Source organism: Pantherophis guttatus, chromosome 7, assembly GCF_059756535.1.
Source record: "Pantherophis guttatus breed Tessera chromosome 7, ASM5975653v1, whole genome shotgun sequence".
In the NCBI taxonomy this organism is placed as follows: domain Eukaryota; kingdom Metazoa; phylum Chordata; class Lepidosauria; order Squamata; family Colubridae; genus Pantherophis; species Pantherophis guttatus.
In genome coordinates this window covers 87,183,553-87,201,512 of record NC_142069.1, presented here as the reverse complement: position 1 = coordinate 87,201,512, position 17,960 = coordinate 87,183,553, and the positions used below count along the sequence as shown (strand labels likewise).

Here is a 17,960-nt window from a genome sequence, read left to right as displayed (position 1 = left end):
ATATTAACTAAGATAGGAGAATCACCTGCTGAATTGAGGTGATTTTTAATGACAAGGTGTGTATCTAAAAGACCACTCTGTTATAAAGGCATCACAACACACACAACATATGCAGGTAGTCCTCGACTTACAACAGTTCGCTTAGAGACCGTTGGAAGTTACAGCAGCACTGAAAAAAGGACTGTTAGGACTGTTTTTCACACTTATGACCATTGCAAATCCCCATGGTCATGTGACTTACATTTGGATGCTTGACAACTGATTTCACATTTATGACGGTTGCCGGGTCTGTGTGGTCCCGTGGTCCCCTTTTGCGACCTCCTGACAAGCCAAGTCAATGAGATTCACTTAAGAACCGGGTTACTAACTTAACAACTGCAGTGATTCGTTTAACGAACGTGGCAAGGAAAGTCGTCAAATGGGGATGAAACTCATGTTAACAACCTTCTCATTGAGCAACCTAAGATTTTGGACTCAATTCTGGCCGTAGGTTGAGGACTGCCTGTATACCCACACAGAAACAAGAGGATTCTACTCTGTCTTTGTATTCATCTTTAGCTGAAGCGTCTATCCATCTCTTCAATTGCGAATGGATGTCAGAAAAAGCCAATATATATATATATTTTTCAAACGTTGCCCGAATCGGTTTACCTTCTTCGCCAGCCTTGGAAGGGACCCTGTTCATATTTCTGGTGGGACGAGGTGGGGTCGGTTTGGCTTTGATGGTCTGTTTGGAGATCAGCTTTATCGGAATCCGCCGACGCACATCGAGACCGCCCAAAGTTCCGGAACTATTTGTCCCTTGCAAGTCATTGTCTGCATCAAACAAACAAATAAAAAAATGCACAAACAACATGATACATAAGTTTCCAGTTCCCCAGGTCTGATGCAGCACTGGAACCACTTCCCAAGTCTATAGACTATTATACAACCTTGTTCAGACCTATGCTTCCCAAGACTCCTGGTCCCGACAAAAACCCCTTTTTATTAAGTTACTGTGAATTCCTCTCATTCACATCCAGCAAAGCCTTTCAAGGGAGAATTTACAGTCACAGACCTTATCTGGCTTGGAGAGCTGCCAGGCCGATATCTTCAAAACTTGGCAAGGAGTCACGAACCAATTAAGAGAACTAATTGTCTCCTGCAAACTCCACTCCCCTTTTGCTCCTCTTTTATTGCCTGGGGGGAGGGGGAGGCATTCATTGTCCACCTATGGTTTTACTCCTGAGTTGACCCTTATTCCTTAGCTGTTCCCTTCTCCTGGCAGCTCTGCACATGCACACACTGGAAACAGACTTGATAAAACAGTCTTTCAGAGGAAGGTGATCAACACCCACCTAATTTCCAGATGCAGGGCAAGGCCAAACTTGGCACAGAGTCAAAAACAGAAGTTTCAAATCTTGAATCGGCCAGATGAACTAATTGCTTCCTGCAAAAGCTCACGTCCCTTTTGCTTCTCTTTTATGTTTTGTGGGAGAGGCCAATCATTTCCAATCCTTACTCCCAAGTCGACCCTGTTTCCTTAATTGTTCCTGTCTCCTGGCAGCTCTGCGCATGCGCACACTGGGAACAGGCTCACGCTGTTCTTCTGCCCCATTGATGTCCGATTCCGAAGGCAGCTGATAACTATCAGACGGTCCTGCCCCCATCTCTGCCTCCGAAGCAGAGCCCTCATCCGGGCCTTCCCCAGCCTCCAGGACTGGCCCATGTTTTTCCTCAGCCTCATCGCTATCCGACTCCGCTGCCAACTCCGCAGGCTGCTGGCGGATCACAACAGAAGCCAGAGTCACTTAAAAACCATGTTACTACCCTGTTTCTCCTAAAATAAGACATCCCGATAATAAGCCCAATTCGGCTTTTGAGCACAACCAACTCTCCTTTACTTTCCAGAGCCATTTGTTGCTTCACTAACAAAAAAAGAGAGAATGTGAGGGTGCTTTTTTAGCGTGTATAAAAGTTATTCCTGTTCAAGATATATAATGAGAAACTTATCTATTAATAATAGCAATAGCACTTAAGACTTATATACCGCTTCATACTCTGTTTCCCACAAAATAAGACTGTTTCCCCTGATAATAAGCCCAATTGGGCTTTTGAGCGCATGGCAATAAGGCCAAGCGCTTATTTCAGGGTTCAAAAAAATATAAGACAAGGTCTTATTTTCAGGGAAACACAGGTAGTGCTTTTACAGCCCTCTCTAAGCGGTTTACGGAGTCCGCCTATTGCCCCCAACAATCTGGGTCCTCCTTTTACCCATCTTGCAAGGATGGAAAGCTGAGTCAACGACAAATAAAATCTATTTTGGCATCAATACATCCCAAACTCCAAAAGAAAGTTAAGCCCTAAAACTTAACACTAGTACTATAGATGGGGAAATATATGTTGTGAATCAAAACAACTGAGAATTTAATTCATGACATGCGTTGTCCAATCATAAGGGATTCTCACCCCAGAGGACCTTCAAATTTCTAACATTTTAAAATACATATTATACTTTTGAACCAGTCCATCAATAACAGCAGCAGAGCCGCAATCCCTGCTGATGTATATAAAGTTATAAAAGTGACTAAAGAAAATTATTGATCATATTCTGCCTCCAGAAGTTGTGAACACTCCAACACTGGAAGTTTTTAAGAAGATTTTGGATAACCATTTGTCTGAAGTGGTGTAGGGTTTCCTGCCTAAGCAGGGGGTTGGACTAGAAGACCTCCAAGGTCCCTTCCAACTCTGTTATTCCTATTCTATTCTATTCTATTCTATTCTATTCTATTCTATTCTATTCTATTCTATTCTATTCTATTCTATATTCCATTCCATTCCATTCTATTCTATATTCCATTCCATATTTTCTATTCTATTCTATTCTATTCTATTCTATTCTATTCTATTCTATTCTATTCTATTCTATTCTATTCTATTCTATTCTATTCTATTCTATTCTATTCTTTTCCATTCCACATTTTCTATTCTATTCTATTCTATTCTATTCTATTCTATTCTATTCTATTCTATTCTATTCTATTCTATTCTATTCTATATACTTTATCGTATACTTTAATGCAGCAGCTTGTAAGAAGATATACAATTCTTTCTGATCAAGACAAGATAGGAGAAGGGAATTTTAATCAGCTGGTACGTAGATGTCATGTAGCTGGAACATGAAATGCAACAAATCAACCAGCAAAAAGTTCTCAGGGCTTATTCGAACGATCTTAAAACTGCCAAAAAACGAGTTTCCATCATTTAAGAGCATACCAGACAATTTCAGCTATCTGAGCCCTGTAGTAAATCAAATAACTCACCGACAGAATATTTATACGGGATCATGTCACCGTTCAAATGGCTTCTCGTATTCTCAATTTCAAAGCCAACTTGTCAAGTTTATATTTACATTGGTCACATGACTTCTGGGCCGTGCTGTGGGCAACAACGAATTTGCCTGCTGTTTCACTAGAAATTCACGGAGTTTCTTCAAAACGGTTTGAAATCAACCCTCGCTGGCAAAAAGATGCTATGGCCATTTTAAACTCCTCTCTGTTCAGTGGAGTGGAATGCTGACAATGAATTACCTAACCGCCATTTAGGTGACAGTTGATAGCATTTATATTATCCCTCCTCACATTTTGCAATGGAAAAAGCTTTATTTTATTTTTTTTAATATTATGAATAGGCCAAAAGAAATTCTCTGAATGTAGGGGTTTTTTTTTTAATGCGCTACAGTAAGAACAGGAGCAAATGGGAAATGACTAGCCTAATAACACTACCAAAAAAAATATCCCCCAACAAATATATTACTGTATGCTCTTGTAAAATGTTTTAATTTTTTAAGATATCATAGATTCCTGACCGGTTTTGCTGTAACAGATTAACGGGCCTATCCCACTGGAAATTATTAAATGTCATTTACTGGAAAGCAAAGAAATGCAACTAAATTCACATCAACTTCAAAGAAAAAGACTCCGAACTAAACAATATTAAAACTCTAACACAGAGTTTCAAAGTTTTTTTGTGTGTGTGCCAGACATTAAAAGAAGCGCTAGTAGAGAGTTTTCTTAAGTTATTCATAAGCCTTCCAAATAAACTATAGCAATGAAAGATTTCTCTCTCACGAAGTAATTTGCCATCCTGTATTAGGGACACTGTGGTTCAGTGGCTAAGATGCTGAGCTTGTCAATCGAAAGGTCGGCACTTCAGCGGTTCGACTCTCGAGTGCCGCGTAACGGGGTGAGCTCCCGTGACTTGTCCCAGCTTCTGCCAACCTAGCAGTTCGAAAGCAGGTAAAAAATGCAAGTGGAAAAATAGGAACCCCCTTTGATGGGAAGGGAACAGCGTTCCGTGCGCCTTTGGCATTGAGTCATGCCGGCCACATGACCACGGAGACGTCTTCGGACAGCGCTGGCTCTTCGGCTTTGAAACGGAGATGAGCACCGCCCCCTAGAGTCGGGAACGACTAGCACGTATGTGCGAGGGGAACCTTTACCTTTATTGCATTTTAAAAGATGATGTTAGCATGGCCATCTAGATCTCTTTTCTAACTTTAGGAAATAAAGCATGTTTTTCTTCTGAGCCAAGGCCATTCCTTTTGGTATGCGAGAACTTGTTTATCCAGCAATTAAACAATAGAAAGTGTATCCTGAAATGTCCTTGAACACACTTGCAAGTCTAAAAAAAGATACAAACCCAGCTGGGAAAGAGAGCAAACGTAACCCACAAATTTTGCCCCTCGTGGAACCTTATCTAGAATCAACGTTTAGTATTCTCCAAACCTCACATGTCATCAATGCCTTCTTGATCTAATGCTTTTCTATCACAGATACCAAACTATATCGTTTATTTCTGTACTCTATAAAAATATTCATTCTCCCTAAATAAATACTTTTTTTTTTTTTTTGGCTTTGCCTGAATTACTTGGTAATTTGTATTTAGGGTAGGCAAAAAAAAGCCACTTTTGCAAAGGTAATAATTGTTTTCCTCTCCCAAATTCTGAGCGTAGGTCTTCAGTTCCCACGGAAACTCGGTTGCCCGAGTTTTGCAGGCAACGTAATAATAATAATAATAATAATAATAATAATAATAATAATAATAATAATAATAATAATAATAATAATAATTTTATTTCTATACCGCCCTTCTCCCGAAGGACTCAGGGCGGTGTACAGCCTATTTAAAAACACAGACAAACAACAATTTAAAATTTAAAATAATTAAATAATGGCTCAGATTTAATATGATTTAACATAAATGTCCTAGCAGAAGGCTGTCACAGCATGCAAGTTGATGCCCAGGGGAAGAATACTGTAAAATCTCCATTCCCTCCCCACTCCAGGGGAAGGTTACTGCAAAATCCCCATTTCCTCCCAATCAGCTGGGACTCGGGAGGCAGAGAATAGATGGGGGCGGGGTCAGTGAGAATTTTTACTACCGGTTCTCCGAACTACTCAAAATTTCTGCTACCGGTTCTCCAGAACTGCTCAGAACCTGCTGAAACCCACCTCTGAATCAAACTCACCCGATAGGAGCATGTTGGAGAAAAGAGGAAGAATAGTGTGATGTCACACTGGGTTTTTTGGCAGATTGCGATATTCTAAAATCGTAAATAAGGGAGCAAGCCAGGGTAAAGAAGGCAAGCAAAATCAAAGAGAGCCTTTCCTTCAAACTTTCCCCGTAAGGGGTAGATCTGCGAAGCAGGTGAGTCTCTTTCAAGTACAGGTAGTCCTCGACTTACGATGATTCATTTAATGACCATTCAAAGTTACAACCGCACTGAAAAAGAGTGGCTTACAACTGTTTTTCACACTTCACGGTAGCATCCCCATAGTCACGTGATCAAAATTTGGATGCTTGGCAACTGGCATGTATTTATGACGGTTGCACCCGCCTCTCCCGGGTTTATGGGATCACTCTTTGTAACTTTCCAAAGTTTCCAACTTTCCGAATAACCAAAGTCAATGGGGGAAGCCAGATTCACTTAACGAAACCCCACCCCCTCCCGATTCACTTAATAACTGGAGTGATTCGCCTAAGAACTGTAGCAAAAAAGGTCACAAAATGAGGCACAATACACTTCACTATCTCGCTTAGCAACGGAAATTTTGGACTGCACTGTGATCTTAGGTCGAGGACTACCTGTCGGTCTTTCTCAATCTTGGCAGATTTAAGAAGTAAGGTATTCAGAGACTAAAACATATAAAGAACAGGAATTGGGTATGCCTAGCTTCATGAAAAGAAGGACTAGGCTGATATGATAGCAGAGTCCTAATATTTGAGGGGCTGCCACAAAGAAGAGCGGGGAGGGGGGGTGTCACCCTGTTCTCTAAAGCACCTGAAGGCAAGACTAAGAAACAACAGATGGAAACTTAAACAAGGAGAGAAACAACCTAGAATTAAGGAGAAATTTCCTGACAGGGAGAACAATTAACCAGGGGAACATCTTGCCACCAGAAGCTGTAGATGCTCCATCACTGGAGGCTTTTAAGAAGAGATTGGACAACCATTGGAATGGGATACTAAGGGTCTCCTGCAAGGCCCCTTCCAGCTCTATTCTGATTAATTGATTAGATTGAATTTCACTGGAGACTTTTAAGAAGAGACTGGACAGTCACTTGTCTCAACTTGTACAGGGTCTCTTGCTTGAGCAGGGGGTTGGACTAGAGGACCTTCAAGGTCCCTTCCAAGCTCCATTCTGATTGATTGATTGATTGAATGAATTTCACTGGAGGCTTTTAAGAAGAGACTGGACAGTCACTTGTCTGAAATTAATATAACAGTAACAGAGTTGGAAGGGACTTAGTCCAACCCCCTGATCACGGAGGAGACCTGTCCTAGGGATTCGAACCACCAAACTGCAGACAAGTTCAAGTGTCTTAGCCACTGAGCCACCTAGTCAGGCTTTTTTTTTTTTTGGATGGAGTCTCCTGCTTGAGCAAGGGGCCGGACTAGAGGACCTCCAAGGTCCCTTTTCCAGTTCTATCCTGATTGACTGATCGATTGAATGAATTTCACTGTAGGTCTTTTTTTTAAGAAGAGTCTGGGCAGTCTCAAATAGTACAGGGTCTCCTGCTTGGACAGGGGGTCAGACTAGAGGACCTCCAAGGTCCCCTTTCCAGCTCTATCCTGATTGACTGATCGATTGAATGAATTTCACTCTAGGTCTTTTAAGAAGAGTCTGGGCAGTCTCAAATGGTACAGGGTCTCCTGCTTGGACAGGGGGTCAGACTAGAGGACCTCCAAGGTCCCCTCTTCCAGCTCCATCCTGATTGATTGATTGATCGATCGATCGATTGAATACATCTCACTGTAGGTCTTTTAAGAAGAGTCTGGGCAGTCTCAAATAGCACAGGGTCTCCTGCTTGGACAGGGGGTCAGACTAGAGGACCTCCAAGTTCCTCTTTCCAGCTCTATCCTGATTGATTGATTGATTGATTGATTGATTGATCGATCGATTGAATACATCTCACTGTAGGTCTTTTAAGAAGAGTCTGGGCAGTCTCAAATAGCACAGGGTCTCCTGCTTGGGCAGAGGGGGGTCAGACTAGAGGACCTCCAAGGTCCCCTCTTCCAGCTCTATCCTATATTATTAACTGATTTGAATAAATTTAATTGTAGATTTTTAAGAAGAGACTGGACAGCCACTTGTCACAACTTGTACAGGGTCTCCTGGTTGAGCAGAGGGCTGGACTAGAGGACCTCCCAAGTCCCTTCCAGTCCTATTCTGATTTGATTCTTTGAATAAATTTTCACTGGAGGTCTTTTAAGAAGAAACTGGAGAGCCGCTTGTCTCAAAAGGGTACAGGGTCTCCTATTTGGGCGGGGGGGGGTCAGACTAGAGGACCTCCAAGGTCCCCTCTTCCAGCTCCATTCTTGCTTGATTTCCCTCCCCCCTCCCTCAGCCAGCATAGGAGGGAATTCTGGGAGCTGTAGTCCACACCCCAAGTGGCCCAAGATTGGAGAAAAGCGCTCAAGAGAACGGGGAAGGCCTGTCAAAAAGAGGGGGGAGCAGGGGGGGGTCCATGAAGAGCCCCCCCCACTTCCCACCTCGGGCCAACCAAGCCTGTGTGAGGGGAAGGGAAGGAGCCAGGCCGCCAGGGACGGGCCTGGTGATCCCCAGAAGGCGGCCCTCACTGACACAACCCGACGAGGCGGCTTCCATAAGGGGGGGAAAAGGCCACTTTGGGCCCATCCGGAGCCAGGCCGAGGTAGGCCGCACTCGACTCCGGGGTCTTTCCCCGCCTCAGCGCGCTAGGCCTCAGCGCCCGAAACCCCGCGCCATTCCCCCCGCTCGGAAGGGGAAAACCCGGCCGGCCTGGACGACGGAACGCGACCGGGGTGGGTTTCAAACGGAGCTCCCCCGCATCTCCCCCGCTCACCATTGTGGTCCATGATTCGGCCTAGGGCACTCTGGGGACCGGAAGTCGCTCGCGCCGACGGGGGTGGGGGGGTAGGCGTGGCCGGAAGCTGACGAGGTTAGAGGGGAGAACGGGAAATGCGGAGAGAGAGACAGAGAGAGAGAGAGACGCCGCTGTAGAGGTGTATAACAGCCTTTCTGAGCGGGGGGATGCGGCGCTTCCGAGTTCCTCCTGGAGAATTCTGCGCCTGCGCACTAGAAGAACTCGACAGAGAGTGGCCCATAGGTGGGGGGGCGGGGAATTAGGAACTTTAGAGGGGGAAAAATTTAAATTAGGTTTAAATGGGATCATGTCTTCCGGTAGAAGCTGAGCCCCGACTTCAGGTAAGAGATGCCAAGACGTGGTGGGGGTAGGCGTGGGTTTCTTCTGTGTTTTTCAATCGAGGCAACTTTTAAGATGTGTGGACGTCAAATCCCAGAATTCATTCATTCATTCTATCTATCTGTCTATCTATCTATAATCTCTATCATCTATCTACCTATCTATTTATCTATATCTATCATCTATCAATTTCATCTATCAGTCGCATCTATGTATCTTCTATGTATCTATCATTCATCAATTTATTATCTATCTATCTATCTATTTATCTATCTATCTATTTATCTATCATCTCTATCATCTATCTACCTATCTATCTATCCAGCCATCTATTCATCATCTCCATCATTTAAAATCTCTATCATCTATCTATCCATCCATCTATCTACCTATCTACCTATCTATTTATCTATATCTAGCATGTATCAATTTCATCTATCGATTGCATCTATGTATCTTCTATGTATCTATCATCCATCAATTTATTATCTATCTATCTATTTATCTATCTATCTATTTATCTATCTATCTATCTATCATCTCTATCATCTATCTACCTATCCATCTATCTACCTATCTACCTATCTATTTATCTATATCTATCATGTATCAATTTCATCTATCAATCACATCTATGTATCTTCTATATATCTATCATCCATCAATTTATTATCTATCTATCTATCTATATCATCAATCTATTTCATCTATCATCTATCTATCTATCATCTCTATCATCTATCTACCTATCCATCTATCTATCTACCTATCTACCTATCTATTTATCTATATCTATCATGTACCAATTTCATCTATCGATCGCATCTATGTATCCTCTATATATCTATCATCCATCAATTTATTATCTATCTATCTATCTATCTATCTATTTATCTATCTATCTATATCTATCTATCCAGTGGTGGGATTCAAGTAATTTAACAACTGGTTCTCTGCCCTAATGATTTCTTCCAACAACCAGTTTGCCAAACTGCTCAGAAAGTTCACAACCGGTTCTCCCAGAGTGGTGCAAACTGGCTGAATCCCACCACTGTATCTATCTATTATATAGTTCTTGGAAGAAAGGAGGGATGGATAAATGCATAATATTGCAAGTGGCAACTTGGAGCAGGACAGAGGTGCTGCAGGGGCTTGCAAAAATCTTTTGAATCCTTCAAGTGTAAATCCACCCGGTCCTGTGCAGAAATTCCACACCCACACTTGAAGATCCCTCTCCAGCACAAAAAGCCAAATTCCGACTTTTATGATTCATTCAGGCAAAGCCTCATCGCCTCTCCCATCCCGGAAGAGATTGAAGGAACCCTGCTGGGCGAATCAGGGACTCGAAAGTCAAGGCAGCTCGTGTGAATCTGATTTTCCCCAATCGGCCAAAGCGGCAGCAATTCAACGGGACCCTTCGTAGAGAGAGAAAAATAGAGCAAGGAGCTCATGGTCTCTTCCATGCGCGGGAATTAAGGATTAGGCGCTGTCCAATAGGGCGCATTTTCAGCAAAGAGCTGCAAAGGAGTCGAGAACGGGAGCTGTCTTCGGTTTTTAGCAGAAATTAAGGTCGTGCATCCCTTTGTACAGTAAGTTTATTATTTATTCTCTTAAAATTGGGGCAAAGGCTGCGTCTCTTTTCTCTATCGCGCAGGCAGATTTTTGGGGGGAGGTTGGACGGAGCCTAAAGAGTAAGGCAGCATTTTGCATTCGTGTGTATTGTTCACGTGTTGAATACACGGCATTGGTGATAATGCAGAGGTTGGTGTTGCAAAAGGTGACCGCAGAGGTTTTGTTACCCCTGTTGCTGTTGTTGCTTTTTTCAGGAGAGAGAGGGGGTAGGGGCAGAAAGGAAGGAAGGAAGGAAGGGGAGAGAGAGAAAGAGGGAGGGGGCAGAAAGAGAGAGAGAGAGAAAGAAAGAAAAAGAAAAGAAAGAAAGAAAGAAGAGAGAGAAAGAGGGAGGGGGCAGAAAGAAAGAAAAAAGAAAGAAAGAGGGAGGGAGGGGGCAGAAAGAGAAAGAAAGAAAGAAAAAGAAAGAAAGGAGAGAGAGAGAGAAAGGGGGAGGGGGAGGGGCAGAAAGAGAAAGAAAGAAAGAGAGGGGAAGGGGAAGAAAGAAAGAAAGGAAAAGGAGAGAAAGAGGAAGGGTGGAGGGGGCAGAAAGAGAAAGAAAGGAAAAGAAAAAAAAGGAGGGAGGGGGAAGGGGAAGAAAAGAAAGAAAAAGAAAGGAGAGAGAAAGAGGGAGGGGGGAGGTGGCAGAAAGAGAAAGAAAGAGAAAAAGAAAGAAAGAAAGAAAGAAAGAAAGAAAGAAAGAAAGAAAGAAAGAAAGAAAGAAAGAAAGATATATGCTCAGGCTGGGATTGAAGGCTTCCAGCATTTCTCAACCTTTGGCAATTTAAAAGACTTGTGGGCTTCAACTCCCAGAATTCCCCAGCGAGCATTGCTGGCTGGGGAATTCTTGGAGTTGTATCTGGCCTGCATATAATCCAGCGTTTCTCAACCACGCCAATTTTGTGATGGGTGGACTTCCACTCCCAGAATCCACCAGGCAGCAGGGGATTCTGGGAGTGGAAGTCCACCCTTTATAAAGCCAGGGTCGAGAAATGCTGACCTTGGACTGTTGCACTGAATTTGGGGCTTAATTATAGGATAAAAGACTATCCTATAGTCTTTTATTTCAGAACGCTGTCCTTGAGATTTATGTAATTTCATGACTATTTTCTCGGTTTTGTTTTTGATTCCTCCTTTATAAAACAAAGTGATCAATAATTATTTTTAATCCTTATGAATCTCTTTCGGATGTGCGCCCCCCCCTTTTCAGGTTTCTCCTTTGTTTTTGTTTTGTTTTTTTAAAAAAAGGTGTAATTAAGACATTTTGGGACTGTTCGCCAGAGGGAGCTGCAGCCGTCAGAATCAAACTCGAGATTGTGAGAGTTCAGTTCATCATCGAAGGAGATGGCGATGGAAATTAGGGAAATGGTTATTACGTCCTCTTCTTAAAATTTTGTTTTCGTAGATGTGGCCTGATAACATTGATGACTGCAGTCTCCCCAGGCAAATGGGACGGTCCCCGCTAAGCAACCCAGTTGATTTGTTTCATTCAGAACCCGTCGTGAAAATCTGTGCTCCTATGGTTAGGTATTCAAAGTAAGTGCTGTTTTCGCGTTCTGCCTAAATCCGTCAGCGTCATGCGTGCCTTCACCCAATAATGACTCTTTTGTTCCATTTGCAAGCCGTGTTTTATCAAGGATATCATCCTCTAGTACCGTGATGCAGTGGTGAAATCCAAATTTTTTTTTTACTACCGGTTCTGTGGGCGTGGCAGAGGAAGGATACTGCAAAATCTCCATTCCCACCCCACTACAGGGGAAGGATGCTGCAAAAATCCCCATTCCCTCCCCACTCCTGGGGGAAGGATATTGCAAAATCTCCATTCCCACCCCACTCTGGAGCCAGTCAGAGGTGGTATTTGCCGGTTCTCCGAACTACTCAAAATTTCCGCTTACCGGTTCTCCAGAACCTGCTGGATTTCACTCCTGCCATGATGGCAAACCTATGGCAACCTATGAAAAATGTCCTTATCTCGAATGCTTTTATATTTGTAGATTATCCTTCAGAACTTTAGTCAGGAAATACGATTGTGATTTATGCTACACGCCAATGATCATAGCGGCTGATTTTGTCAGATCTTTGAAAGCGAGGCACAGTGAATTTACAACAAATCAAGGTAGGTTGCGTATACATTTTCTCACCCCTTTGGAGCTTTTATAATCCTGTTTTTAATGCTCAGTTAGTTGTCCTCAAAATATCTTTTTAAAACTTACAGACAATCTAATTTATAGCTCAGGAAGACACTGATTAGGATCAAATCATTGCACAGAGAAAATAGAATAGAATAGAATAGAATAGAATAGAATAGAATAGAATAGAATAGAACAGAACAGAACAGAACAGAACAGAACAGAACAGAACAGAACAGAACAGAACAGAACAGAATAACAGAGTTGGAAGGGACTTTGGAGGTCTTCTAGTCCAACCCCCTGCCCAGGCAGGAAACCCTACACCATTTCAGACAAATGGTTATCCAATATCTTCTTAAAAACTTCCAGTGTTGGAGCATTCACAATTTCTGGAGGCAAGTTGTTCCACTGGTTAATTGTTCTAACTGTCAGGAAATTTCTCCTTAGTTCTAAGTTGCTTCTCTCTTTGATTAGTTTCCACCCATTGCTTGAAATAATATGCTTGGTTTTGGCCTGGTATGTTGTTAGAATGAAGCCACGAGTGATTTATTCAGTAAGAATGACGGAACAAACTATTTAGTGTGATAAGGGTAAAGGTTCCCCTCGCACATATGTGCTAGTCGTTCCTGACTCTAGGGGGCGGTGCTCATCTCCGTTTCAAAGCCAAAGAGCCAGCGCTGTCCGAAGATGTCTCCGTGGTCATGTGGCCAGCATGACTCAAAGCCAAAGGTGCACGGAACGCTGTTCCCTTCCCACCAAAGGTGGTCCCTATTTTTCTACTTGCATTTTTGATGTGCTTTCAAACTGCTAGGTTGGCAGAAGCTGGGACAAGTCACGGGAGCTCACCCCGTTACGCGGCACTCGGGATTCGAACCGCTGAACTGCCGACCTTTCGATCGACAAGCTCAGCATCTTAGCCACTGAGCCACCACATCCCTTTAATTTAATTTTCGTTTAATTTAAATGTAATTTTAGTGTGATAGAAGAATCAATTTAACAGCTTGTAGTCCTAGGAAGTAAACCTTCAATTTGTTTCCCACCAAATTTGAAATATTTCTTCAGTCTATTTCTTTCAAGTTAAATTATCCTTCGATCAAGGCCTTATTCCTTTAGTAGATTTCTAAGATGTTATTCTCCAGAAATCCCCCAAAATATGCATCTCCATATACCAGGAAATTTGTAAAATAGCTGGGACTGGAAGTAGCTTCTAGTCAAAGATATCCATTGAATTTAAAACAGCTGAGTTGAACAAGTAGAAGTAGATGGAAGAACAATTTCAAACTCAAGATACATGGAGGGCAACAGATTAAAGAAAGTTTAGTGCATAGGACCGCAGATTCCCACTAAATCCTGGTTTGTTCCATCCATCCTGAATAAAACCATGATTGGCTTCATTCAGCCAAGTTCTCCCTAGCTGGAATTCAGTGCTAGCCAATACACCACCTGGGTTCTCTCATTGATGTTTCTAGAACGCACCTTCTTCCCTAAATAAGGATTTTTATTTATTTATTGCAATTCATTTTTTTACAGGTGACCATCCTTTGATTGTTCAGTTTGCTGCTAAAGAAGCACAAGTTTTAGCAGACGCAGCTGGCCTTGTTAGTCCGTTTGCAGATGGCATAGATTTAAACTGTGGTTGTCCGCAAAGGTAAGAAACCTGAAACAAAATATGGAGAATCATTTCTTAAGGCAAGTGCTGTTGTACTGATTTTCTGTACGCTATTATTTGCTTCCTTCACATTTCAAAATAGGTAAAGCTGCAAAGAAATTGGAGCTTTATATGTTTTTTTGTTTAAATGTCTGATTAAATTGTCTTTTTAGTATAAACATGGTAGGTCAGAGGTACTCAACCTGTGGTCCACGGACCACAAAAGCATGAAGAAATGTTGTGATTTAAATCTTGAGTTAAGTCTTGCTGGTCCATGGCCACAAAAGGTATTTAAAGGGGGACAGATTAACAGAGAGTTGGAAGGGACCTTGTAGGTCATCTAGTCCAACCCCCCACCCACCCAAGCAGGTGACTTTACATCGTTTCTGACAGATGGCAGTCCATTCTCTTCTGGACTGGTTGGGGACCTTGTCAATGGGACATCTGAAGTAATCGCCATACGTCCTCTATTGTTTTCTTCCAGATGGGCCATGGCAGAAGGCTATGGTGCTTGCTTAATAAACAAACCACAACTGATACAAGAGATGGTGAGATCAGTAAGAAATCAAGTGGAAAACCCCACATTTTCAGTATCTATTAAGATACGGTAAGTCCTTTATAGATATATATATGCATGTGTGTGTGTGAATTGCCTTATAGATGTGGCGGGCAGCAGAAAAAATAAAATGTATTTTATTTATTGCCTACATAAAAAGATATTGCAAATTATCCATTAAGAAGCTGTTTTTAATTCGTAACCATATGATTCAGTGAAAAAATCAAGCCATTTGTATGATTCAGGAATAATGCCACAAGAGCAATAGCACTTAGACTTATATACCGCTTCGTAGCGCTTCACAAATGTCAGCTTATTGCCCCCCCCCCCAACAATCTGGGTCTTCATTTTACCGACCGCGGAAGGATGGAAGGTTGAATCAACCTTGAGCCGGTCAGGATCGAACTACTGACACTGGGCAGAGTTAACCCGTAATACTGCATTCTAATCACTGGGAGGGAAGGTGGGAGGGAAGGAAGGAAGGAAGGAAGGAAGGAAGGAAGGAAGGAAGGAAGGAAGGAAGGAAGGAAGGAGTGGTCCGCCAGCAGCTTGTGGAGCTGGCAGCAGAGTCGGACAGTGAGGAGACTGGGGAGGAACATGGGCCAGTCCTGGAGTCTGGGGAAGGCTCGGATGAGGGCTCTGCATCGGAGGCAGAGAAAGGGCCATCTGGGAGGTACGTGCTGACTCTGGAGCCTCCAGAGTCGGACCTCAGCGAGGCAGAGGAACGGGAGGAGCCTGTTCCCAATGCGCGCATGTGCAGAGCTGCCAGAAGGCAAGACTAGCTAAAACAAAAGGGACGACTCGGGAGTAGGGTTTGGAGATGATTGGCCCCTCCCATAAGACTTAAAAAAGGAGTGTGGGCCTTTGCAAGAAACAACATTGTTAATTCAGTGCAGTTTAAAGTCTGAAGCTCTGTTTGATTCTGGACTCCGTGTGGCTTTGCCAATTAGGTCTTTGGCAGGGTGTCAAGGGAGATAAAGGTGGGTGATTGTCAGCCTTATCCCAAAGGACTCTTTACAACTATTTGGGATTCCTCTGGGAATGAACAGAATTCACAGCTGTTGCAATAAAAGAGGTTTTTGGGACAACTCATGTGTTTTACTGACTCAGGAAGCCTAGGTCAGAAAGGGAAGGAAGGAAGGAAGGAAGGAAGGAAGGAAGGAAGGAAGGAAGGAAGGAAGGAAGGAAGGAAGGAAGGAAGGAAGGGCAATAGCACTTAGACTTATATACCCCTTCACAGTACTTTATAGCCCTCTCTGAGCGGTTTACAGAGTCAGCTTATTGCCTCCCAACAATCTGGGTCCTCATTTTATCGACCGCGGAAGGATGGAAGGCTGAGTCAACCTTGAGCCAGTCAGGATCGAACGTCTGGCAGTGGCATTGAACTACCTGTACATACATATATGTATATGTTTCTCCCTCCCTCCCCGTTCTTAATTCTTCACTATATTTTCACGCTGAGAAAATATTTTCACCTGCTGAGTTACCATTTTTCTCTCTCGCATGGAACGGAAGGATCCATGAAGATCTCAAAAGAACTGTAGACCTCTGCCAAAAAGCAGAGTCAGCCGGCGTATCCTGGATCAGCGTACATGGCAGAAGTGTAGAGGAAAGACACCAGCCGGTGCACTACGATGCAATTAAGACAATTAAAGATAGCATCTCCATACCGGTGGTAGCTAACGGTGACGTGAAATCCCTGAAAGATGTGGAGGCCATTCATCAAAGAACAGGAGCTGATGGTGAGGACAACCTTGGTTCTTCTGAGTTTTTTCTCCCCGATGCTTGTTTCCAGCAATGCTGGCTAGGCTGTTCTTGGAGCTGGAGTCCACCCAGAGGCGGGCTTCAAAAATTTTAGCAAGGGATTCTCTGCCCGGTTGCTGGGTGGGTGTGGCCATGGTGGGCGTGGCCTAAATTTTCCTCCTGCACCACGGGGAGGGGGCATTTTTGCCCTCCCCAGGCTCCGGAGGCTTTTCTTGAGCCTCTGGGAGGGCAAAAACGGCTTCCCCAGGCTCTGGAGGCCAGAAACAGGCCCGTTTCTGGTTCTTCCCGAATTTCCAGTAAGCCCGTTTTTCGCCGTCCCTGAGCCTCCGTGTGTGCCCTGCACTTATCTGCATCCAAAATGGGCCACGTGGGGATTCCTGGGAGGGGAGGGGTGGGGTGAGGCAGCCAGGAGTGGGATTTGAGGGTTCTCCGAACTGCACAGAATCTTAGCTAGAGGTTCTCCCGAACCCTTACGAACCCCCAGCAGCCCACCCCTGGGTCCACCCATCTTAAAATGGCTACGGTTAGAAACCACTACTCTCTCCTCTTTTAAATAGCTATACAAGGAGCTCATGTTATACGGTGTAAGCTCATATTTCTAAGAAATATTTTTCACTGGGTTAAATGGGTCTTTCTCCTAAGTTTCTAAGATTCGATTGAAATTTAGTCAAAACTGTCTCCCTCTGTTAATCATCTGAATCTTCCAGAATGCTGCCTTTCTGCTTCTAGTATCTTCAATATTACCGTTAATCAATTCCTCTAGCTCCCATTCGGTGAATAGCCAGCATCCTGGAACTTTTTAATAAATAAGAAATTATGACGCTCTTTAAGTAGGTCACGCAACTTCTCCAGCTCTTTGAAATGTGCATCACCTTCAAGAGATTGATGAGCAATCCATGTTCACCCACCCCTTCCCATTTTGTGATCTCTGCAGCCTCCTCTTGTCCAAAGTTGGCATTATATATTTTTGCATTTTGAGGATTTGAAGTCTGCCATCTTCATGTTGCCAAGATTTGAGAAAGATTTAGACTCAGGAAAGAAAGAATCAAAAAACACGGTCCAATATTTTTCCATCAACGCCTCTCCTTTTCCTGTTCTGCCCTACTCCTCAAAATAGTACAACTGTGGACACTATCAGTGGATACCAAAAAAATTATCCATTCCAGTTTTAAGATAAAATTGAAGTACATCTTTGTGGTTTTCTGAAAATATATTTCTTTTCCTTTGGTAGGTGTCATGGTTGCGAGAGGGCTTTTAGCCAATCCGGCTTTATTTGCAGGATATGAAGACACACCTCTGCAGTGCGTCCAGGATTGGGTGGACATAGCCCTCGAGCAAGGTACCCCTTTTACCTGCTTCCATCATCATTTAATGTACATGCTGGAGAGAGTGACTTCGAAGCAAGAAAAGAAGATTTTTAATGTTTTATCAAGTACGTCTGCTGTTTTGGACTACCTTAGAGATAATTATGGCGTTCGGTAGCCTCCTAGATATATTTAAATCGCGAGAAAAACAAACTTATTTTAAAA

General features: G+C 43.1%; 2 protein-coding genes across 3 annotated transcripts in view; one reads left to right on the top strand and one right to left on the bottom strand.

Moving 5' to 3' along the window:
• Positions 1-8,459, bottom strand: part of CBLL1 (Cbl proto-oncogene like 1) — an 18,527-nt gene extending 10,068 nt beyond the window's left edge. The window contains exons 1-2 of one of the 2 annotated variants that reach the window (XM_034433614.3): positions 8,367-8,459; positions 652-816 (exon numbers count right to left, since the gene is read on the bottom strand). In XM_034433614.3, the coding sequence (XP_034289505.1) occupies positions 652-816; positions 8,367-8,379 (178 nt within the window). In that variant the 5' untranslated portion in view covers positions 8,380-8,459. Of the gene's footprint in view, positions 1-651; positions 817-1,337; positions 1,360-8,366 lie in introns of those variants that run through there. The other variant, XM_087873367.1, reaches the window with a different exon arrangement.
• On the top strand, positions 8,457-17,960 carry DUS4L (dihydrouridine synthase 4 like). The gene is made up of 8 exons (XM_034433617.3): positions 8,457-8,728; positions 10,004-10,315; positions 11,740-11,870; positions 12,329-12,450; positions 13,994-14,111; positions 14,596-14,718; positions 16,183-16,409; positions 17,663-17,960. The coding sequence occupies exons 3-8, from the start codon at positions 11,740-11,742 to the stop codon at positions 17,911-17,913; spliced, it is 972 nt and encodes a 323-aa protein (XP_034289508.2). The 5' UTR covers positions 8,457-8,728; positions 10,004-10,315; the 3' UTR covers positions 17,914-17,960.